This window comes from Zonotrichia leucophrys, chromosome 18 (genome assembly GCF_028769735.1).
Source record: "Zonotrichia leucophrys gambelii isolate GWCS_2022_RI chromosome 18, RI_Zleu_2.0, whole genome shotgun sequence".
Classification (NCBI taxonomy): domain Eukaryota; kingdom Metazoa; phylum Chordata; class Aves; order Passeriformes; family Passerellidae; genus Zonotrichia; species Zonotrichia leucophrys.
This window is the reverse complement of record NC_088187.1, coordinates 2,658,822-2,682,623: the sequence shown is the minus strand read 5'-3', so window position 1 is coordinate 2,682,623 and position 23,802 is coordinate 2,658,822. Positions and strand designations below refer to the sequence as shown.

Sequence of the window (23,802 nt, the reverse complement as noted above, 5' to 3'; positions counted from 1 at the left end):
CAGATCAGAGGCTCAAAGTGGAATGTCAGACTGGGCAGGCCGAAATGATTACACCCAGGTAGTTGAAAATCCCCAGCAGATTCTAATAAGCTTGCAGAGATAAAGGCAGAAGGAACCATGCAGCCGAGGGTGAGGGCTCATGTTGCAGCCACACTGGCTCTGTGGGGCCACTCCTTCCTTCCAGTGCATTCCCCAGCTGTTTCCTCTGCTCCAGGGCTGGTGGGCACCTCAGTGCAATTTCATTTTACAGGTAAGCTGAGCTTCCTCCTGACTGAGAGCCCTGCCTGCCTGCAATTGCCCTGGCTGGTTATTCCCTTATCCCAGATCACAAGGCATTCGTTAGTTAAAAATTAAATTTAAAAGCACACATGTGCACCCAGAGAAGAAAGGCAGCAGGAACACAGGAGGGCAGGACAGACCTTGGCCACAAAGGTGAAACTCTCTGGAGCTCCTGAGCTCTGCCAGGGGGAGGGCACAGGAAGGCCACTGTTCCTGGAAGAAAGTTTGGTTTGGAAACTTGGCCAGAGGCTCTGTTAAAAGCACGTTATCCTATGGTGGAAGTTTGTTAACTTTCATGAGATGTTGGGCCACTCATGTTTTTTATGCCCTGTGATATTGTCTTTACCGTTTTGGGGCACAGGCACTGTTATTATGCTGTTACTGAAGATCTGAAGCAAACTGGGAGTTGTTGGCTGAGCCAGGCATTTGAAGACACTCAAAGACTCTTCTCAAGGTGATTGCTTCCAAAACTTGACATTTATTTTATAGGATGAACAAACATTTTCTCTCATTTAATATTAACTACCCTGTATCTTATGCTGTGTTCCACTGCACATATTTAACTGCCTTAATCTTCTGTAGATAAATCCTTCTTCATTTTATGAGAGGTCTCACCTCTCCCTGTGCACAGGAGAGATCCTCACACAAATCTCTCTCACCAGATATCACTGTGACAAGGAAATAGTTCATAGAATTTGAGCCACTTCCATGCAGGACACATTCCAATGGAAAACTCTTTCTGTGCATAAGCAGGTGCAGAACAAGAACTTCTGTGAGCAAGTTCACCTGCAGAACCCGGCCTGGTCAGTCTTCTGAAACAGAAAGTGATCACAGCTACTCCCTGTTCCTTCTCAAAGAAAATCTACCAGGTTAATGGTACCTGCATCCCATGTTATTAATTAATGAGGCACATGGAGTTCTGATACATTAATTCATGCCTGCAAATTGAGTTACTGAGAAATGGGCACTTTTCTTGTGCACTAAAAATTACTAGTTGAAGATCTTACCCTCAAACAGGATTTTTTAGTGGTTTAAACAAACCTCTAAGGAAGAGATGAATGGGCAGAGAACTGTCAGGAGGAATCTGCCTGTGCAACATCAGCTAACAGAGATGAATTGGAGCAGGAGTGGTTTCTGTCCAATCCAAGGCCTGAGGCTTTAAAAGGGCAAAGCACTTCAGAGAGATGACATGATATTATTTCACTTTGCAATTCTCATGTTTCACTTACCAATTTTGAACCAGGGTGTTTTAGGTTGGACCCTGGATGCTGCACAACAGGAATCCCAGTGCCTGGACTGACACTGCTCTCAGCAAAGAGCTTCAGGAGCATTTAGGGCTGAGGAATTGCCACCTGCTCTGGAGCTTCAGTAATTTAAGTATAAAATTAAATCAGCCTTTTTTAAATGTTAAATCCATAGTAACTATCACTTAATGCTTAAATTTTATTATTTCCATGAACTGTGCTTCATGGATCTATCTTGACAGAGCTGAATTTCCTTGAGATGGATTTTTTTTCACATCCTCATTACTGTTAATTTACATTTAAAGCATCTTCCTGTAATGAAAGTACAGGCAAATATCACCAGCTCTGAACTGTGAGCAAACTGACAAGATCACAGGTAATCAAACTGGTTAAGGACTCTGATACCTCCTTGGGTCACAGCCTGCATGTCACCTGCTCTTATCTGTGTCCCAATAAAGTCAGGAGGATGTGTTTGTCTACAGAACAATCCCACCCTTGAAAAACACCTCTCCCAAATTCCATTCCTGTGGCTAACTTGCAGTTTGGAATAAAGCTCCCCCAGCCATAGCTGAAGCCACTTTTGTCTCAATTTACTGTCTAAGAAATGACACCAAGCCTTCTCTTCTCCTGCCATATTCTCTGCCTGCTTGGACTCATACCCTAGCAGGGCTTCAGCTGCAATATCTGACTTTTGGGGTGGTGTTCAGCAGCTCAGAGATATCCTTGTGTTACCAATTAGGGTTTTTTAGGAGCTCAGCCTGCTTTTCAAGGGCTCAACAATCTGATTCAGGTAAGTTCCCTTTAAGGAAGGAGACTGTGAGCAGAATCCAAGCTTCATTTCTTGAAGACCCTGTCCTAAGCATAAGCAGAGGAGATTGGCCTTAAACAAATGAAGAATATGCAGAGTCAGAGTCACAATGCACAGACTCATCTGGCAGAGGAGCAAACAGGAGGAAGAGATCCTTGTCTTTTGAAGGGCAGGAGTCAGGGCCAGGCTGGGCTCTGCCCTTGGGGACACAGCTCCTTCCAGCTCGGGTGGCTCTGCCTGATGCTGTCAGCACATGCTCAGGACCTTCCATCTTAAAGAGGGCTCCCTTGCCAAAATAAACCTTTTAAAATATAACTTAGCTCTGCGTACAAGAGCTGTGCCCAAGGAGCTGGAGAGATCAGTGTCTACTCATTTAGCAGGGGAAGAGGTGAGCAGAGGGAAGATTCTCAAAGTGCCTTTTTATCTGTTTGCCTTCCTACTGAAACAGGCCACAAGGGCAAGGAGCCTTTTAGCTCTCCTGTCTTGGTTGTGTTCCCAGCAACCTCATCCCCGTGGATCAGCCAACGTGCATCAAAGGAACAAGAGGCAAGATGGAAATGAGGAGTTTGGCATACATCAGTTCCATTACAAGAAAATCACACCTGGGAGAGGCCATTCCTACCTGGGCAGCAGCTGGGACCAATTCAGCAATGCCAGGATGATCTCAAGGACCATCCTGCAGCTACATTGCTTTTCCACACAGGGATTTGCAGGGCCTCTGGGAAGCTGCATCTCACCCAGAAAGCTGATCAGACACCCTCATCATCATCATCATGTTGGAGAAAGAGGCTGAGGAATAACCCAAGCCCTTGGGGCTGTGAGTGAAGGTGCTGAGTTTCCTTCCTGTGACCAAGGGCTTGTGGCAGATATTGAAGGAATTTTTCCACCTTGCTTCCCCCAGGGAATCAGCTACAGCTGCAACACAACCTTGGGCTTTGCTTGAAAGAGATAACAAAGTCTGGTGTGGCTTAGCAAGGACTGCTGGGTTTTAGAAGCAATTTTACACTAAAGTCTGTCTCGTCTTTCAGCCATAGCAATTCCTGCTCCTATTAAAGGCATCCCAATCCATGAGGCCACAGAGGCAGTGGTTTGGAGGCTGAATTCAGGACCACAGCCCAGGCATGAAATCCTTTGTGAATCCAGACACAAACCATATTCTAAGAAACAGACCAAAAAATTCATCCTCTCACTAATCAGACAGGCCTCAGGCTTCAAGACCAAGATGAAAAGTACTTTTCCTTCCAACATTATGTTCTTCTAATAGCACTGTTAGACAAATTCTGCAAATATTCAACTCCTAAACATCTGAGGAAAGCGTGTATTACTATTGAAAAGTTAAAAAAAAAAATAGAGCTCCAGGCCAAGCTTTTCTAGGACTAGAGAATTTTGGCAGCAAACACACCACCCTATAAAAGAGCTCACGTTACCAGAAAGCATTTGACCTAAAACTCAGGCCACTATAAAACAGCATCCCATATTAGGGACCCAATGTGTACTCAGATGGGGAAAATTTGTTCTTTAGTTGTGATCCAAGCCTGTCCCCTGTGCAGAGCAGCAGGTCTGTGGGGGTCAGGGAACGCTGGGCCAGCATTGCTGCAAGGGTTTTTTCAAGTCAGTGTTAACAGCAACTCTGCTCCTGCAGCCAAGGGCCACTGGCCAGTGCCAGAGCCCTGTGAGGCTGCACAAAGCAGCAGAAGGGGGAAGCACTGCCAAGGCCTGACTGGCAATAACCTTAATAAGGGCCAATGAGCCCTCAGAGTGCTTCCAAGCATTAAAGCATTAGCTCTTGGAGAGGGCCAGCAAACTTCTATCAGCTCCCAGACAAGGAGTTCAAGTGAAAAGCAGAGGTAGGCACAGAATTCGAGGGGTTTGGCAGCAGCTGAATCCTCTGATCAGAAGCAGGCCATTATTTTTAGTGTCAGCTGAGGGGCAGGCTAAGAGTAACCACAAGGCTCAGAAGGCAGTTCCTGAAAGGGAGAGATGAAAAGGGATTTTTTTTTTCCCCTCACTACATTCAAAAGCTGCTTACATTCATTCATTGAAGGCTCCACCCCTCACGATCATCTCATCCCATCACCAATTTTACTTGCTGTTCGTTTTCTGACAGCACAAAAAATACACCCTAATTCTGTCACAAGCCTTCCCATCCCTCCCTGCTCAACTCAGAACACAACTGAAAGCACAATTCATGAGTTCCAGCCTTGCCCTGCTCTGTCCCTTTGCAATTTCTCCTGAATTTCAGGCATAGGAGCTCGAAAAGGATTCTTAATGTCCCTGCCCACAACAAGCCAAGGATCTCATTCCAGTAAATCCTTCAGTTCCAAAGCTCTGCTTGAAAAAAAGAATCTGCCATAGCACATATCCTAAACTACTCAATCCCATTTGTAGTCTGGCTTGTCCTCTGAAGAAAAAAAGAAGCCTGGATTTGTTGGTTTTTTTTTTTTTTTGCTGTAGGTTTTGAATCTAAATGCACTTGAGAGTTTACAAAAAATTGTAGCATTTTTGTGAATCTCTCACTATTCCAGTGGACCTACTGGAGTTCTCAAGTTATGTGGGTGAAAACAGGGAGAAAATAATAAATTGCTTCTGCCCTTTCTGAGTAAGACTGTCACATCTCTTCCCTCAAACCTGCCAACACATAAATACTCAGAAAAGGCTTTAGAATGGGTCCATCTGTGAGGAGCAGAGAGAAGCAGCTGGGTGCACCAGGATGATGCACATGCACAGGGTCACAGCAGCTCAGAAGCTGCTGATTAAACCATAATTTCCTGTAAATTTGCAGCATCAATGCCTGGCACAAGAGGTGGAAACAGCAGGACACCTCCCTGCCAGCTCCAGTCCTGCAGCAAGAGACAAGGAAATAATGAAGCAAACAGAAATAAGGAAGTGAAAACTACTTTAGAAATGGAAACTGAAAGAGAAGGCTCTCTAAAACCTCATTAGCAATAAATTAGGTCTCAAAGGAGGTATTAATAATTTTAGAAGGAAGGGTGCCTGAAGCACCAGCAGAGCAATTCTAGGAGCATTTTTTCCTGCAGAACAGAATGTGCCATCCTGGTGCTGTAGGTAAGAAAGGATTCCTCAGCCTTGCTTGGGAAGATCAAGAGGGCTCCCAAGGAGAGGCAGAAACAAAAGTGCTTCCAAGGAGAGGTTTCTAAAGTGTGCCAAGGACAGCAACTCCGCTCCATTCCAGGAGGATTCAGTTCTTCCTCACTGGCTGTCATAGTGCTACAAGCAAGTTACAGTAATTTCAGAATACTTTGTTCTTTTTCTTAGCTGGAAAAAAAAAAGTGCTGTTAGGTGAGGGATAAAGGAAAAAAAATTTAAAGAGGACCAAAGTGCTCTCTGCAGAGTTTTACCAGCTTCAGTTCCAAACCCACTGGCAGACAGCACAGCAGCACTGCCAGATCAATCCCGTCTCCCTCCAGTGTTATCAAGCACATTTATTCAGGACAAACCAGCAATGACCTTCCAGGGACTGTGATCTGAACCAGGGCCCTTTCCTGGCATCCCCATCCCATCTGCATTGCAGGATGGTGACACAATCCCTCTGCTCCTCCCACCCACCCCCTTGCTTCCCTCCAGGAGTGCTCTTTGCCCCCTCAGCTCAGAGGGCAGCTCCTCCTTCTCCCAAGCACCCGTGGGCAATATAAAAGAAGCTGCTGAAGGACAGAATAGATATGAGAGGAGACAAGGATCACAAAAGGGAATTCAGAATTTTATTGCCAAAAAAAAAAGCAATGTAGTGTTGAAACAAAAATCAAATTCAATTAGTTTTCCTCTGATTTGAATGGCTACAAAAATAGATTCTACCCAAATCCATAAAGCCAGTTAACAGTACCATAACAAACAAACCCCAAAATTGCTCATTCAGATACCACATACAGCAGTCACAGGAATCTAGCATATATTACTTAATGTTTTTTTCTTAAAGTAAATTTCTAAATGTTTCTGTTACAACTGAAATACCCATAAGATTTTAAAAAAATGTACAAAAAAATAATTGTTGGAGGTAACAGTGTGCGTTTATTAAAATCCTGCACCGAGGCAGTAAAACATTTATAATTTAAAACCCAGCCCAGTAGAAAAGAGAAATGTGCAAACATTTGAATGTTAGGTGTACTCAGAGGCTTGTGGTGCATCAGAGCTGGCATCCAGTGCTGTCCTAAAGCAAGGCAGGCTCCAGCAGGAGAGGTCTCCAGGAGGCACTAGAGGGGAGGCAGAGGCAGGAGCACCGAGCTGCAGCTCCCCAGGACGGTTTGCCCACCCAGTGGTGTTATGGCACTCAGTCCAATGCCACGAGGTCCTCCATGAGTTCTGGTCAATCTGCTGCAGGAGGGAAGAAAGCAAAAGCCATTTGAAAAGCAGGCAGTGAAAGCTAATGAGAGCTAATGAGCTGATAGACTCAGATTGCTGCTGGGAGCTCTGGCTGCCTCACCAGCTCACTTTGTGATAAAGGTAAGAGTCAGGAGCCTTCAAAGGATTTTTAGCTCTTCCTTTACCACTGGGTGTAGCATGCAAGGTGCTGAACAGCGCTCACACACCACTCAGCCAGCAGATTCCCACCCCCAAAATTCAGGTCAGAGTTCTGCACAAAGCAGTGAAATAAACTGAAGCTTTTAAAGAAATTTTATTCTACTTTCTGCTTCTTTTGGCTGCTTCCAATATCTTTAGCCTCACCTACCTCCTCCATTACTTAGTCCGTGTCCTAGTGGACTTCTTGCCGAATTTTTTTCTGCATAGCTCCTGCAATGACACAAGAAGAGATGCCTTATTGCAGTGCAGTCTCATCCCATCCACTCCCAGATGCCAACAGAAGACCAGGATGAGGCAGTGTCCAGAGGAAGTGCACAGAGCAGAGCATGTCAGGCAGTCACTGATCCTTCCACACCAGCAGTTACCAATCCCACCAAGCCTCCTGTTGCAGACAGTCCTTTGCCTGCACTTGGTAGCCCCTGACCATCCTAGGGAGATGAGATAAAGCCCCGCAGCCGTGGTGGTAGCCCAGCCCTATTGTACAGGCAGAATGGGAGCAGAGACACTGAACACATCCAAGGGACAGTGTCAAGCCAGGATTAAAACTCCAGAGTCCCATCCTTGACCAACTTAGCCCGTGTGGCCTGCCCTTAGATCAGCATGGGTTGACACAAATAGAAACCTGTATGCGAATACTCAGAGTCCTGTTCCTTGGGGAGGTGGGAATGTGATCTCTCCTGCTTTTCGGAGAGAAAGAGACAAAGCATTATTCATAAAAAACATCGAGGGACAGCATGTGAAAGAGAACCTGCCTCTCATTATTGCCCTTTGGTAGCTTGTGGGATGCACAGGTGACCAGATTCCAGCAGAAGGATTCCTGCCATCAAGTGGGCATCCCCCTGCTGTCACCCTCCCCTGCCAGCCCCAGCCATCAAGAAGAGAGGTTGGTTGATACTCACCCTCTGCCACCCTCCAGAGTACTCTGGATCTCCTTCAGCACTTCTGGAAAGCAGAGAGTTAAAGCAGTGAGCCAAAGCAGGGGAATCTGCTTTCAGGCAGCTGCCTGAGCACATTCCACCCCCCCAGCGAGCAGCCTGCAGAACCTGCCTCCCACACTCAGGGGTCAGCCCTCAGATCATCACTGCCTCTCCAACCAGGTTTTACTGGGCAGGCTGGCACACAGGACTGAAGCAGTCAGTTGCCAGAGGAAATGTTGCCAATCCCTGTGTACCAGAGCCCCAAAGGAACTGTCTGTTCCAGCTGTCATCTTACACAAGTTCTATTGGAAATAAAGATCTTTCTCTTATCTCAGCAGGGAATGCAGCTCTGCAGAACAACCCCTGCCCAAGGGCATGGCTATCTGTCCAACCCCTCATTTCCGGGGATTCAAGAAAACTCAGCATTTCTGACAGTAATTACAGATCCCTTGGAACTGGAATCCACAAAACTCCCAGCAGCTTTCTTCTTTTCCCACCCAGAAAGGCACCTTCCCCCTCAGCAGCAAGGCTTCATCTCACTCACTTTCATCATTGAGTAAGGCATGTTCCATCAGCCTTCCAGACTTCCTTTCTAAAGAAGAGTAAGAAAACTTGTTTTAGCTAACAATATTTTCCCCTTTTCCTGAAATAAGTGCAGTTTTGGAGAAATGCACAATGGAACTGGATTTTTTCCCCACATTAAGTCCCTTTTGACTTTACTGAATGCTTCACAACTAATCCTTAAAGTCTCTCACACACTGAACTGTCCCTTTCAGCAATACTAGTTTGGATAACAGAAGATCTAAATAAGTTCAGACCTTTCCTCCAGCAAACTGTTCTACCCTTTAAGAGAATCTTCCACATACAACTTACTTCAGAGCTATCAATTAAAACACAGTCCAGGCAGATCACAATGTTTCCCCCACATCCTTCCTTATTTTTCCCTATCTTAGGTAGAAAATATCAACTGTAGCAATAGGAAAGACATTTTGAGGTTTACACACACCATGCTACCCTCAGTACACTTATATTTTTCACTTACCATCTTCTTCACAGTCACCTGGACTATTTCCTGGTCCCCTAAAAAAAGAGAGGAGGCAGAAAACAATTACTGATGCTGAAGAACAGGAGTGCAGAGAATTCCTGTGTGTTCTTGGCAGTTACAAGAGGCTCCAGTGCACATCAACTAAATGGTTTGCTGAGTGTGGGAAGGGGCTTCACCACATGCTGGTGATGCAGAAGTCTGCAGGCACCACAGAACACTTCTAAACTCTTGGAATAAAAATCTGTAGGATCTCTGTGAGGATCAGATCTACTGTTACTCATTGATGTTCCAAGAGGAGAGGAGGAACACTGGATTTCCTTTCACAGAGCAACAGCTCAGCCTCAGCACTTGGGAACAAGCAAAGCAAGCCAAGGCTTTCTCTGTGTTTGTGACTCCAGCTGAGGGATGTTCCAAAGCTTCCTGCTTTGTCCTACCAAATGTACTCCAAGTAGGAAACCATCAGGGGGAAGGTTACATTTCCTGATGCCACCCCCTCTGTGGATGTTAACTTTAAAGGGGTTTTCTTTCCTCCCTGCTCAGACACAGTCATGTGCAAGAGTGTTACAGGCATTACCTGGATTTCCTGGCAGCATTCTCTGTGCCAGGCTTGTGCACGTGGTTGTTGGTTGTCACTTCTGGCATGTCCACGATGCACCGGGGCTCCACCAACCATTTGGTGGAAAGGGAAAACCTCTCAAACTCTGATGGTGAGATCAGATAGAAACCTGCAGGGAATTGGGAATTGATAAGGGCAATTCTCAGCAATCAGTTCCAGAACCAAAGGTGATCCTAAAAAAGAACAGATCTAGGCATGATCTATGTCTGGCAGAAAGGGTTTGCTTTTCCTTCTGTCTAAGCAAGGAGGGATCACTGAAGAAGAAATTACCCCATTTCCCCTCTGGCTAGCCTAGAGACTGTGCAATTTAAGGTTATGCTGAGACATAATTCTGTTGTCCTGCGCTGACACTTGGGAAAAACACCAGAGAAAGATGCAAAAAATGAACTGGAAAGCAGTGATCCATCTTCAGCAGCCACAGGATCCCAGCTTTGCAATGTGAATGCTGAGACACAGGCATTTGAAAAGGCAGGCAGTGAAAGCCATTTTCAGGCTGGAGGCACAGTGGAGCCATTTCCCAGAGCCTGCTGCTTAGAGAACCATTCACCCACACCAGACAAGAGGAGGGTGGCCAGGTGGAAGTTATCTAAGGGGCACAACCAAGCTGAAAACCACTATTCACTCCTGTATTCATTAACAGTAATGGAATAAACTCACTCCTAACCCATGTGCTGGTACTGCCCAGAAACACACAATGAACACATTTCTGAAACAGTCTCATATGGAGGGGCTTCACAGCTGGCTTGTAAGCAAAGCTGAGTTAATAGAAGAAATAACAACTGATTATTTTTGAGTGTATTTATAGCAAAAAGGAAGACAAGGCTCTTAGCATAGAAACAGATTAGAAAAGATACATGAAAATTTTTGTAAGCTGGACTATGTGCACGAGTAGATGTATATATGTGCTTTATTAAATTTCTGTAAAACTTTTGCTAATTATATTGACACTAATTGCTTTGCATTAATGAATGTAATAAGTTATTGTGATGTAGTTAAAAACTTAAGATTATGCTTTGTTAAAAGTATATAAGCTATAAAACATGCAAAATTAAAAAAAAATTTAAACCCTAATCATGTATATATATGTCACGTCCAACCTAACAATAACAACCTCACGTGTGTACACAGCCAGCTAAAAAGCACTCAGCTGTTTGCCACTGTCTCAAGCACACAACAAGAGGGATGATGTGGGAGAAGCCCACCTCACCTTGGCCATATTTGGTGAAGACACAGGAGGCAATGCCACTGACATCCTCCTTGCGGATGCAGGGGTAGCGGATCTGCAGCTTGAGGAAGGGCAGGGAGATGATCTGGATGTCTCCCAGGTTGGTCAGCACTGCCAGGTCGTTCTCACTGTAATCATCAGTCTTGCAGCTGCCAAAGTTGGCAACTGTCACCTTCCGTACCCTGCAGCCCTCCAGGGCTGTCAGCTTCAGCTTCAGTTTGGAGCTGACCTTGGGCAACGTGAAGACCTGTCACAGAAATGAGACACTGACACCTCTTCCTGCACAAAGGCAGCAGCAGCTCCCCAGGACATCTGCTGCTCCCTCCCTGGATAATGTTTCCATTCACAGGGAATGCACACAGGTGTAACCAGAGCCAATCCCCTGCTCATGGCATGAGAATGAATCAGCCACAGGCAGTGTGAAAATGTCTTTCTGTTCTGACATCAGTTTTACCCTTCAGGCTATAACCACACTTCTCCTGCATTTTTTCAAAACTCTTCCCTGTTTGGCTACAAATTAACACAGAAAGAGAACAGGGTTTGAGTTAGTGTGCAAAACAAGAAATTTTTAAGCTAGTTCACAGAAATACCTACAAATTCCTGCTTCTGCACTAACGACAGAAAAGCTCTTACCCAAAAGCAGAAGCAGCCTTGTCCAAAGAGTATAATGTAATACAGGCATAACATTTCTATATTCAGCATGTGCAGTGCTATCCTGAACACCATTTTGCCAGCACACAGCTGATTTATGGACTGTACCAAACAGAAGTGCTGTCCCAGGGCAGTTCTTGAGGCACAGGAGAACAAGCACTCCCAAGAGTTCTCTCTCCACTGAGCAGTGCCCAGTGCTTTAGCAGATTTCATGCACAATTCAGAGGCACCTCCCTCCCTCAAAAGGTGACACTCACCTTAAATTGCTCTTCAGACACCACCAGCAGCTGGTGGCTGCCTTGCATATCAGGACTCTTGGAAAGGTCATGTGCTACTTCTAGAGGTTCTGGGAGGGGAGTGCTGCGTCCATCCAACACAAGTATCCCCACCACAGGAGCCCTGTGCATCAGCTGAATCTCTTTGGCTAGACAGGCGAGATAAGGAGGAAAAACAAACAGAAAAAACAAACAGGAGTCTAGTCAGAAACATTGTTAGAAACCCCTTCACACCCTCTCAGCACTGGAGACCTACATACTGTGGTTATAGAAATGCTGCCTAAAAAGATTTGGTAGTTGAGGGGCATTAGGGCATTCAGACTGGACTGATGTGTGCTGAACAGAAACCATTGTTACATAAAGACAACAAGGGACACGTGCAGCAAGGGTTGATGGCATAATTCAGTGACAGCTGACACAAATTTATATTTCTGAAGTGAGTAGGAAATGAGGCTGAGGCACATAAAGCCTCAGTTCAGCTGCTGCAGTGAGCATTGCTTAGCTCAGACACTGCCACGCTTGGCTCCAATCACTGATAAGCAGCACTAACTGAGTGACCCTGCTTTTCTGGCCATAACTCCTGTGAGCCATGGCTCAGACTCAACAGAACCCTGCTTTCACAAGGCACTTACCCTGCTCTGCCCTCACAGGCTCATCCATCCTCCTCTCAGCTGGAGGAACTCGTAAACAGAAAGCGTAGACTGTCCCTCCATTGGTGCCAGCCCACAGGGACGGGCAGTGCCGGGAGCCTGGAGTGACAAAAACGTCCATGAGCAAGGCACCCTCAATGCCATAACAGCTTTCCTTGGCTACACAAAACCTCCCTCTGTTTGCACCCTAAATATCTTTGTATTAGGGGAGACCTGCCAGGCACAAACTGCAAGTTTTTAACATTCTCTTCCCAATACACATCCTCCAGCAGCCCTTAGAAAGGGCACTGCACCTGAGCAAAGGCACAAGTACCACCACATGAACCACCACAATTGCTGTGTCCAGTTTTCACACATGTATATCACAGATGAGCAGAGTAAATTTGTGCATGCTATCAGTTTGGGCTCTGATGCACAACCAGCCATCACCTTCACTAAAATTAAAAGGCTTTGCTGGGGACAGGGGTGGGGTGAACTTCAGAGGAATAAGAGAAGGAAAAGTTTATACTAGAAAGTCAGATGCCAATACAGCACATGTGAAAATCATACATAAAGACCTGATTCAAAGATGAATGGCCACTTGCCTTGGATTAGCCAGCAGCCCAGAATGGCTAAATAACAATTCTACATGACAACATATGCTCTTGTTCTATATCAGTTTTTCAGCACAGCACAAAGTAGGACACAGGAGGTGCCGAGTTTTCCTGGCAGTAAATCCTAATACACTCCTTGGCAGAAGCAGTAAAAACCCATTTGGAAGAAGAGAGAGATGTTTTTCCTACTCACTGTCTCTCAGGAAGGTATCAGCAAAATACAGGGTTCGCACAAAGCCAGTGAAAGAATCTTCTGCCGAGCGCGCTTCGATCTTGCGCTGGACTGGAGCCAGCTCCATCTCCTGCAACACGTCCTGGTCAAACTTGGCATTTGCTTCTTGCACCTTCACAGGTGAGGAGACACTGTCAGTCAGGGATAGACACAGCAGGGAGAGAGAGAGCATGGCAGCAATAGAAAGGCACACCAGTGAACTTGTCCTCTGATCTCTTCTAAAAATGTGGCTGATTTTATCTAACAGAGCATCAGAAATTGCCATTTTCCCCTCATACCAATAGTACTGATTTGATAGCAGGGCTGAGAGCATCTCCTGCTCTAGGCAGCCTTAGCAGGTTCCAAGCTGCAAACATACAGACCCCAAAAAGGTGAAGGCCTCACCTCTGAGGCATTCCCACCGCCTCCTCTCCTCTTCCTACTGGACACACGGCTTCTCCTGATCCGCCGGAACGACTGACGCAGGGACTTCTTCAAGGATTTCACCCGAGACAGGGGACCTTCTAAGGCCAGCTGGTCACTGGGATGCAGTGTGCACCTGGAAGAGGCAGACAGTAGCCACGTGGTCACTTTCTACTGGGTGGCAATCACTCCCAAGAGTCCAGCAGGATACACAGAAATGTTGGAACACATTTATATGTTCTGGAAGATCTTCAAGGGCGAAGAAAAAAGAAGCAGAGCTTCTTGCTACAGTGACAGCTCTTGAGAAATCACTTATCACACCTTGCTTTGTTAGTAATTCCAGGATATCGTTAACATAAGGATTACCACAGACCCCCTGGAAAGATGACACTTACTTGACGAAGACCAGTCGCTTCTGCTGATGGTCAAAAAGCCCAAAGCCATGGCTGGTGCCAAAGGCCACAAGCCTCCACTCTGAGTGCAGGGCCAAAGAGGTGACCACAGCTGGTGGCTGACACTGGACAAGGACAAATGGCTGAAAACCAGCTTCAAATCTAACAGGCCCGTCTCGAGTTTTGAGCTTCTCGTGACCCTTCCATCGATAGCCCTCTTGGTCCTGCAGGAGATCTGCTTCAGCATGGTCCACCACGTGCTCTGCATCCTCATCATTCAGTTCCATCACCAGCACCTGAGAGGAAGAGAACAACCTTTGCTGCAGCTTTTGCAGTGCAGGCAGATCTCCAAGCTGCAGCCCTTCCCTACAGCTGCTAACCTACAGCATCTCTCACAGCAGATAATGTCTAAAACCAACTAAGGAAAGCAGAAAATCCCAGAATGGTTTGGGTTGGAAGGCACCTTAAAGATCACCTAGTTATAACCCCTGCCAGGCACAGGGACAGCTCTTCTGGTCAGAGCTCCATTCAACCTTAAACACTTTCAGGGATGGGACAGCCACAACTTCTCCAGGCAACCTGCTACAGTGCCTCACCACCCTCACAGCAAAGAAATTCTTCCTATCTAATACCTAATCTAAACCTACTTTCTGTTTGAAGCCACTCCCCCTTGTTCTGTCATTCCAGGACCTTGTAAGTAGTCTCTATCCATGCTTCTTGTAGGTTCTTTCAGGTACCAGGGTGAAATTAGGTGACCCCAAACCTTCCCTTCTCCAGGCTGAACCATCCCAATTCTCTCAGCCTTTCCTTGCAGCAGAGCTGCTCTATCCTCTAATGAACTTGGTGGCCTCCTCTGGACTCACTCCACCATGTCCTCCCTGTGCTGAATGCAGTGCTCAAAGTGGGGCCTCACCAGAGCAGGGTTCCATGAATCATTTCCAGAAAACAGATCAATTTACCATGACAGAAATGAGCATTTTGAATTTTAGCAGATCTCCAGATGACACTGAAACCTGCCCTGAAAACAATGTTTATGTTGATTGTTCATATTCCAATACCTGTCCTGCTGTACCAGCTACAGCCAAGTATCCACTGTATTTACACAGGTAGATCTTCTGGATCCCAAGTCTTGGATCATCGCTGTAAGGATCGAAGGTACCAACCTAGGCAAGAGAACAGAGAGGGGCTGGTCTTGAACTGGGGCAGGAATCAGAGCTCCCCAGGTTTTCAGGAAGCTTCTACCAGCAGCAGCTGTCTCACCTTGCGGAGTGGAGGCCACTCATCCTCCCCCAGGGTGTTCATGTTGTCATTGGGATCAGCATCTGTCAGGAACACTCTCACTGTGCTCAGCTTATAAAGGAGGTGCAAGCAGACACCAGAGGCATCCCAAAACCTCACTGTGCCATCCTCATGCCTGGGGGGGAGGATACAGGAACACACATCACACAGGAGAACAGCACACGGAGGGTAAAACAGAGGGGAAAATACAGAATCAAAAAAACAAACCACAAAGAGAAAGGTTTTTGGCTTCTTGTGTATTTTTTGTTTTAGATTGTTGGTTTTCTTTAATTCAGGTGTTCTTGGTGATCTGACACCATTACACTAATTTAAGATTATGCCAAAAAGATATGGAAAAGGCAAAAAGCCTAGCACATAGAAGAAAAAACTCATCCAGGCAAAAAAACTGTTACAGCAAGGGAAGGGGAATTTTTTTTTGTTTAAATCAAGCTTTAATCTTAGTTCTCCAGGTGAAAATTTGCAACAGTCTCCCAACACAAGGGGAGAAGCTTCTAACATGTGCCAGCAAGAATGCAATCTGAGGAACAGCCCCTGAAACTCTCAAAAGTGCATTGAAAAGAAAATGGCAGATTTTTATGCAATGAGACAATCTCTTCCAACTCTTAGCTAGATCTGTTCGTGCTGATCAAAGCAGACAGGAGTCCAAGCTAACCTCTATTTTAAGATTCAAAGTGTAAGGTAGAGGGAAAAATGCTTCAAAACATGAAAGATTAAGCTTCATTTTAACACTGCTGCCTTTGAACCAGGCTGGATTAGTGCCTGCACTCCTACACACTTTGGGAGTAGGGGCAAAGGATAACACATCAAAACTAAAAATCAGCCACTTTCTGGGTTATCTGTGGACATCATGACCTGTTTGCTCAGAAGCAGCAAAACAAATTGGCTTTACAAAGCCAGCAGAGAAACTGCACTGTGAAGCTGCAGTCTACCCTAAAAGATGAGCAGACTTTAACCCCATAGGAAAATCTCAGTCAGCTGAAAAAGGAGAACTGGAAAGGGCTCCCTGATGGTTCTCAGGTCAGCACTCACCCTGTCAGCAGCAAGTCCCTCTGTGGAGGATCTGGAGCAATGTTGGTGCCACCATCAATGGGCCACGGCTACAGACAGAGTAAGAGAAGTGTGTGACTGCCTAGGCAGTGACAGTGTGCAGAGAACACAGAGTCAGCAGGAGGGCATGAACTCCAGTGCAAGTAGCAGTGAAACAGTCCATGCTGTCAGCTTTTGTTGGGATTAGATGTCCCCATTCTGACACCAACTGTGCCTTTTAGAAGGCGTTCTACACTTTTCCCCGAGAAGCTTCATGCTTTCACATGAGAACTTTGTTACCACCGACAGCTGGGAACACTCAGACCTCCCCTCTGGCTTGTCAAAGCTTGAAAAATATCACATTTTAATTCCCCAGTGGAACTGTAGTGCTTTGGGAAAAGGCCTCTCTCGACCCTGTTGAGAGGCAGGACAGTGTCTGCTGGGGCTGAACCCTCTGCAGATCATCAGCAACACAGACCACCCACACCATGGGCACTCACAGAGGGACACAGGGGGACGTGGGGGGACACAGCTGCCATACCATACTGGAGTAGTGAATGTTCTGCTTGCTCCCAGCGCTGATAATCCTCTCCCAGAGCTTCAGTGGGATGTTGGAGACGTGGTGAGAGCAGGTGATGGCTGAGCAGTGCAGGGAGGCCAGGTATGGAGGGTGCACTGCTGGCCAGCCTGCACTTTTCAAGTCTATGACCACGAGCTCTTCTTCTGCCAGCACCACCAGGGCAGAGGGGTCATCAAACTCTGCAGAAACAACATTCACTGAGGCTGACAGAACTGACCAGCCAAGGCCAGTGCAAACAAGCTTTGAAAACTGTAATCACACACCTCCACTTCAACATTTTTATTGGAAAAAACCTTAAAAGCTGCTGTGTTAACTGGGCCTATTGAGTATGAATGGATCTGAAGACACTTACTTACTGCAAATTCATGTTTCTTTACATGCTTTGAAAACTGTAATCACACGTCTCCACTTCAACATTTTTCTTGGAAAAAACCTTAAAAGCTGCTGTGTTAACTGGGCCTATTGAGTATGAATGGATCTGAAGACACTCACTTACTGCAAATTCGTGTTTCTTTACATCACTCCTGGGACAGTGACAGTGACTTTTAATAGATTCCACTGCAGAGTATAAAATTTGTTAACAACAATGGCTAAATAACACAATGTTCATACTTACTACTGTAATAGCCAGAATTCCAAGACTTTACCTGCAGCTAATTAACAGCACTGGGTAGAAAGACATGCATACACCCCAGCAGTGACCCATTTAGTGCTGTGTTAGGACCACAGTCCATCCAGGCTAAGCTGCTTAAACATGCTAATGCCTTGGGTTCTGCAGAATGCTTCTCTGCTTGAACTGACAAGTATTTACAATTCAGCTCTTTCTTTTTATTTTCTCTTCTTCTTCTATGTTGTGACACATCCTCTAGACTTTCTTTTTAAAGATGTCTACATCAGCTAATAATTCTTATGTGTATTAGGAACAACTAAAAAAGAAATATGTTAATGTAACTTGACTGGTGACATCTGACACAAACAAGAATTATAACTCAGGTTCCAATGGACAATCTTGAGTGAAAAAAATTTCGTCTACAAGGACATTAATGCAACAAGGTTGACAAGTCAGCCACAGCAGCAAACTGGTGGGGAAAACCAAAACCACAGACCAGTTCATAGCAGTGACAATTAACACAGCTCCAGAAATCTGAGTGAATACAAAGCTGGATTGGGGTTGATAAACAGAGAGCCATTAGCAAACTACCTAACAGCTTTTCCCTGACCTTCCCTCCTAAACTGAACTTTTACTTCCCTCCTTTACTTGCTTGATTAACCTGGTGTACACTTGCAAGAAGGCACATACCAACACTGTTCACTCAGCAAAATTAAATTCAAGTAATTAGTACTTGGCATCACTAGTGAGGCACCCCAAGTTTCACCTCTGACTAGGCCCAGCCACAACACATCACTAATTAGTTCAGTTTCATCATGAAAAAAAAGTTTTCTATTCAGTTTTACTTTGCCTTCCTATGTACCATCATTTGCACTTGCCCACAGGACTTCACAATAAAACTAATAATACCATCCCTGTACTGTAACAGCCCTGCAGTTTACTGTTGCCAACATTAACAAAAAGTGCTCTAACAATTTTTTTCTCTGCAAAAACACACATCTGAGCTCATTTCTTGTGGCAAGAATCTATTTTAAGTTGCTGAAGCAGCATGCACAGTAAAATTTGTCATGATTGCCCCACACTCACCCACCTAACTAAAAAAAAAAAAGAAAGAAACAGGAAGGGCTGGCCTTTTTAAACACTGTTTCCACAGCATATTCAGGGTAGTGAAAAGTCACCAGGTACAACCATGCTGCAATGCATGAGCTTTGTGCTTATTAAATTAAGTGGCTTTGGTATACAATTAATACCTTGGTATTGCCATTGCAGGGAAGACTGCTTAAGGGCAAACAAGGCAAGCTATGTAGATCCACTAAGCTTAGGCAATCAGCCACAAGGAAACTTGTCAACCACAGAAACCTCATTTTATTGTAAAAAACTTCCTCATCTGAGTGCAACAGTTTCAGTTTCCTGTAGCAGCTCCTGTCTGAACCCACCGGCAGTGGTGTTAACTGGATAATTCAATTATTGGTAAGTAGAAATATAAAGCCTGTTTGTTCAGTTATTTCATCCTAAAGGATTTCTAATCATATCCAGAACCTGAACTCTAAGCAGTCCAACTCTGACCTAAAAAACTCAGATTTCTTTCATTGTTAATACTTTAGTTCCATCATCCAGAATTTCCACTCTGACAATTTCATAGAAAGCAAAAGAGTCTCCTTCCTTAACACCAAAAAGTATTGAACTCAAAGTATGAAACAGTACCCCAAGTTTATCAGCACTGTGAGCTTGAAGATTTAGACCTGTAGGTTCTGCACACTTGGAAGAGGCTCAGAAAGGGCAATGTTGTGCAGGGAAAATCAGTAACAGACACACACAGGTACTTCTGCTCAGTTACACTTGGATTTCTCTGCTCTCTTTTCAGTGGCCTGAGAGGGTCTGTTAAGATCTAGGAAGACAGGCAAGATGGAATCCAAAAGCTGGCTTTTTCTGCCTCTTTTCCCAGGACATTCCTGCCCTGGATCTGTGCTCTGCTTCCCAGAACAGGCCAGAGGGATCCAACCTGCACTGACAGACCAGGATGTGGAGCTGTGGCTGCCACCACCCTGCCTGGCAGGACACAGGACAAATTGGGCTGGAAACCAGTCTAGCAGGCAAATCAGAGACTAGAAAGCCTGAGAAGATCCAGTAACAGAAGATTTACTTACAAGTTCCTAAACAATTTGCAGTTTAGTCTGATCCTGCACATTTTTGGAGCTTGAAATAGTATTTTATACTCAGTTACTCCAAGTTAACCAGAAGCAAGAACTACACCAGCATTAAACTAAGAGTTATTGGGGAAAACCCTTTACAGTTTTATGAAAAGGAAGAATGTGCAGTTACTGCAGAAGTAAGGGCAAGAAAGCTCTTCAACAGAAGCAAGAATCTGACAAGATCTACACAATTCCAGGAATGAGAACTATTCAGTTTACATTCATGTTCACCAGCAGTAAGGAAACTAAATTCTCCATATACTCACCCTTGGTTCTATGTCACCCTTTCCTGATTTGTTACCCAAAGCTCCAGACACAAATCCAGGTACTAATTAAAAGAAGCAGTGTCTCAGTGGGAGTAAATTCTGGTTTTAATTATTAGCCTCCTTTGAAGTGCTGTTTCCAAACAACAATATTCAGATCCTCATTTCACGACCTGGTTATGTCCAATGTCCAGTTTAAACAGATACAGGCTTAAGAGATTTTTTCTCATTAACAGAGTAGCCTCATTTTTTTGAGGAATGCATGGCATTTGTAACCAGCCCTGTATTTACACCAGTATTTTACATTTCACTTTTACATGGCAATCTTTCACAGCTGGACTCAAGGGTCTTTGCCAAACGAAATGATTCTTTGATTCTCTGCTGAAGTCTCAGAAACTCCCCAAACAACTGACCTCCTTATCACATTTCATATGCTATTTATACCAGGCAGATTGCCACACACGTCCACAGCTACCCTAATTCCTCACTAATGCCCTTCCATCACATACCTGCAGCAGGATCTGAACTGAAGATTATGAAGAAGTCTATCACCCGTGAGGTGAAGTCAAAGGCTGTTTGCTGGCTGCCGTGGATAACAGAGATACTGTGCCGGTCCCCGTAGCTAGCCCGGGGCATTCCTCCTTGGAATATTATGTAAGGAAGCCTTGAGAGAAAGAAAGAGTTAAAGTGGTCTGTGCTGAAGTAAGGAGCAAGAAAAAATTTAAAGCAATGTCAAAGAAAGCTTGACAACAAGTTCTTATGATGTTACTCTAAAGGGTTTGCATGGCATTGCACCCTGCACCCTTCAAATAGGTGGGACTGAAGGGATACACCACAAACTCACCCATTTTTTGTTGTCTGCCAGTAGATCTTGGAGATGGCCTTGCAAGGAAAAGGACCTGAGAAAACAGAGTTATTTGCTACAATTCAAGAAGTGCATCTTTACATCAGAAGCTGCTGATTCTGCTTCAGCCAGGTCACCTCACCCTCCACCCCAAGGGGAGCCACCTAAATTAGTAGGAGCCAGCACCAGCTCCCCAGACCAACCACATCAGACAAATCTTCTGGGACACACTGACCACAGACCTCCACAGCAAAACACAGCTTAGGCTCAGGGGCAGTTCCAAACCATGCTGCTGATGGCTACCAGGGAGTGGAAGTGCTGCTGGAGGAGCTGATTAACTAGAAAGGATTGCTAAAATCACAGCCATTCCTGAAACTAATATAGAGTGATAGAGCTTTAGAAGCTTCTCTGCACTCAAAAGGTGAGGTCATCCCCATTTGATGGTTTCCAGCAAATCAGAAGCTTCATTTAATCACTGCTCAGGTCAACAAAAAATACACTCAGCTCACTATTAATTACACAGGATCCAAGCAACTCCTGCAGAACAGGACACCAGCTAAAACAAAGAGCTGAATCACCAACACCCTTCTTCATAAGGGGCACTAATATTGTCAAGACTTGCTCTCCATGTTCAGGACAGATTTCAACAATGCAAAGGAGTTTCAAATCCAAGAGGAAAATCTGGGCTGAAATCCCTTAGTCAAGGCTTACAAGCCATTCAAGAGGCACCTCTGCATTCTGCCATTAAACACTAGGGAGAATTGTGACTTGAATATCCTACACAAGCTCAGAATTAGTTTGAGTTTGGACAAATACACAACAGTTAACCCTCACTTACTGACCATAAGGCACAGTGTTCTCCAGAGGCTCTGCCTGCCTGTTGTCACTGGATACTGGCCACTGGCTGTAACTTCCATCGTAGTGACAACTGATGAATTTACTGCCATCCCTCTGCCAGTAGAGGTTCTCCAGTTGCTGAAAAGAAAGCCATACAAATGACTGCTCTCCAGAGAGCTGTTATCTCCCCAAAACAACCTGTTCTTACTAAAAAAGCAGCTTTGTCAGGCTGTCCCTGCATCTGATTTGTCTTCAGAGTGGCAGTGAGAGCCCTTCCTGCCCTGCTGAACTGACTCTGGATTGAATCAATACCTGGCTGCCCAGGAAATGGTGTGTTGCTTTGTTATTCTGCAGGTCCCAGAGGACAATCAAGCCCCTGCTGTATCCAATTAGGATCTGGTCAGGGTTCTTAGGATGCTCCCGAAGGGCTTCCACCAGCTCACAGGAGCGCCTGTTGCAGTTATCTTCTGGTATCCTGCAGGAGCAGAAGAGAAAAGAGAAGCTGATTCCAAGTACAAACTCAAAGCACTGTAATAAAAGGTGCAAGAATGAGAAATTAAGCAACAAAGTTGAAACAGTTGATCCCACAAATCTTTCAAGCAGCAGAAATATCTTATGGGAAACATCACATCAGGCCTACCACATGGACATGCACCTAGTCCTGCTTTCTTCAGGGAAAGGCCAGGGTTTGCAATGAATTCCAGGACTGCATCCCAGGACTGTAAAGAGAGTCTGAACCACCCACCCTACTCTCCTACAGAATAAAGGCAAGATGGAAATGTCAGTAGGAGAAGTGAAGTAGGACAGTTCTCAGCAGAGTGATAAAAACTCCATTTGAACAAAGCAGCACCAGATGTTCTGCCAGTGGTTGAAAAAAATAAATGTGCAATTACAGTTAAACAATTTTTTTTTTCCTAAAACTAAACACAAAAGGCTAGAGGGCACAGGGTTTGCAGATTCACCCCAAGTGAACATGCTCTATCTCCACAGTGACAACACCAGGCTGGACCAGCACAGAAATTGTTACTTAACACACAGCAGGACCAAAAGTTACTTCCATGAGAGCCAGGCAGCTATGGACAATGGTTAGCACAACAGCGAGGCCCCAGCACATAATCTGGGGTGACATTTTAACAAAGGATGTGTCTGGTAATGGGATTCCACATCTTGTTTGCTCACTCACCGCTGCAGCACGGCCTCGGGGGTGATGGTCCTGTCCTCCAGCACTCGGAACGAGGGCAGCTCCACCACAAAGATGTTGCCACTCTCTGTGCCCAGGTACAGCACCTCCCGTGAGGAATGGGGAAGCACAGCTGTGACCTGGGTGGCACTTGGTGGAGAGCTGGGGATGCAAAGAGACTCTTGTTACTGAATTTGGGAGAGTTAACAACATAACAGGGACATTTATCAGTATCACTTGATTTGGAGGCATGATTTTTTTTTAAGAAGGAAAACATTAGCTTTAAGACAAATTATGTAAGAAATTTTGACAAGTGCACGGAGAAAGAACCAGACACTTTTTTTACAGAACCCTCTCTAAGTGTTCCTAAAAATAGCTCACTTAAAACTGGCAAGATCAAGTCAAACTAAAACCACAACAGCATTTCAAAGCCTGACTTAAGGCATGGTTAGATTTACCTAACCTTGAGATTAACAGCAGTGAATGAACAATATTTTAAAATATGTCACCCTTTGCACTGATTGAGCACATTTAAAAGCTGTTCTCCCATGCCCTACCCAGCTCTTGGTTGGTTTCCATGGATGCCCTTTCAGTGGATTCAGAGGAGTGGCAGGCTGTAAGAACTGGACAGGCTCTAGCTTAAACAGCAGCAGAATTTTTGGCTTGCCTGTCCCCAGAGCAGCTGCAAGCCCTGCTGTGCCTCACCCAGGTGGCCCTTTGAGGGTGAAGCGATGCTCCTCCCGCAGCTCCGACGTTCCTCCGTGCTGCTTCAGGCTCCAGAGGTGCAAGCTGTTGTCATCCAGCAGTGTCACCAGCTGGCACTGCAAAAATCACACAACTTGCTTTTTTCAGAATGCCAGCATTAAATATAACACAGTAAATTTAGCAGTAGATTTGCTGCTGTTCATAATTCCCTGCTAAAACAGGACTGGGGAGCTGGTTCAGTTTTTTATGGCAGTGGACAAACACTGCAGCAATGGGATTTGGGGGGTGGAGGGAGACAAGAACTAGCCTAGAGGCTAAAAACCCTGTTACAAAGGTTATCACTGAGGGGGATGACAAGGATTTAGGCTCCTGAAGATCAGCCTGAGCTGTAAGCCCAGCCA

At 45.2% G+C, this 23,802-nt stretch overlaps 1 protein-coding gene across 3 annotated transcripts in view; it reads right to left on the bottom strand.

Moving 5' to 3' along the window:
- Positions 1-6,084: 6,084 nt before the first annotated feature.
- LLGL2 (LLGL scribble cell polarity complex component 2) overlaps positions 6,085-23,802 on the bottom strand; it is a 33,309-nt gene continuing 15,591 nt past the window's right edge. For 2 of the 3 annotated variants that reach the window (XM_064728614.1, XM_064728615.1), the window contains exons 5-27: positions 23,402-23,517; positions 22,700-22,858; positions 21,829-21,991; positions 21,522-21,654; positions 20,680-20,734; positions 20,345-20,499; positions 16,732-16,949; positions 16,194-16,261; positions 15,126-15,279; positions 14,924-15,028; positions 13,869-14,161; positions 13,456-13,609; positions 13,033-13,183; positions 12,229-12,345; positions 11,579-11,745; positions 10,653-10,917; positions 9,404-9,554; positions 8,827-8,864; positions 8,329-8,376; positions 7,767-7,809; positions 7,490-7,544; positions 7,016-7,077; positions 6,085-6,660 (exon numbers count right to left, since the gene is read on the bottom strand). In XM_064728614.1, the coding sequence (XP_064584684.1) occupies positions 7,024-7,077; positions 7,490-7,544; positions 7,767-7,809; positions 8,329-8,376; positions 8,827-8,864; positions 9,404-9,554; positions 10,653-10,917; positions 11,579-11,745; positions 12,229-12,345; positions 13,033-13,183; positions 13,456-13,609; positions 13,869-14,161; positions 14,924-15,028; positions 15,126-15,279; positions 16,194-16,261; positions 16,732-16,949; positions 20,345-20,499; positions 20,680-20,734; positions 21,522-21,654; positions 21,829-21,991; positions 22,700-22,858; positions 23,402-23,517 (2,862 nt within the window). In that variant the 3' untranslated portion in view covers positions 6,085-6,660; positions 7,016-7,023. The remainder of the gene's footprint in view (positions 6,661-7,015; positions 7,078-7,489; positions 7,545-7,766; positions 7,810-8,328; positions 8,377-8,826; positions 8,865-9,403; positions 9,555-10,652; positions 10,918-11,578; positions 11,746-12,228; positions 12,346-13,032; positions 13,184-13,455; positions 13,610-13,868; positions 14,162-14,923; positions 15,029-15,125; positions 15,280-16,193; positions 16,262-16,731; positions 16,950-20,344; positions 20,500-20,679; positions 20,735-21,521; positions 21,655-21,828; positions 21,992-22,699; positions 22,859-23,401; positions 23,518-23,802) is intronic. The other variant, XM_064728616.1, reaches the window with a different exon arrangement.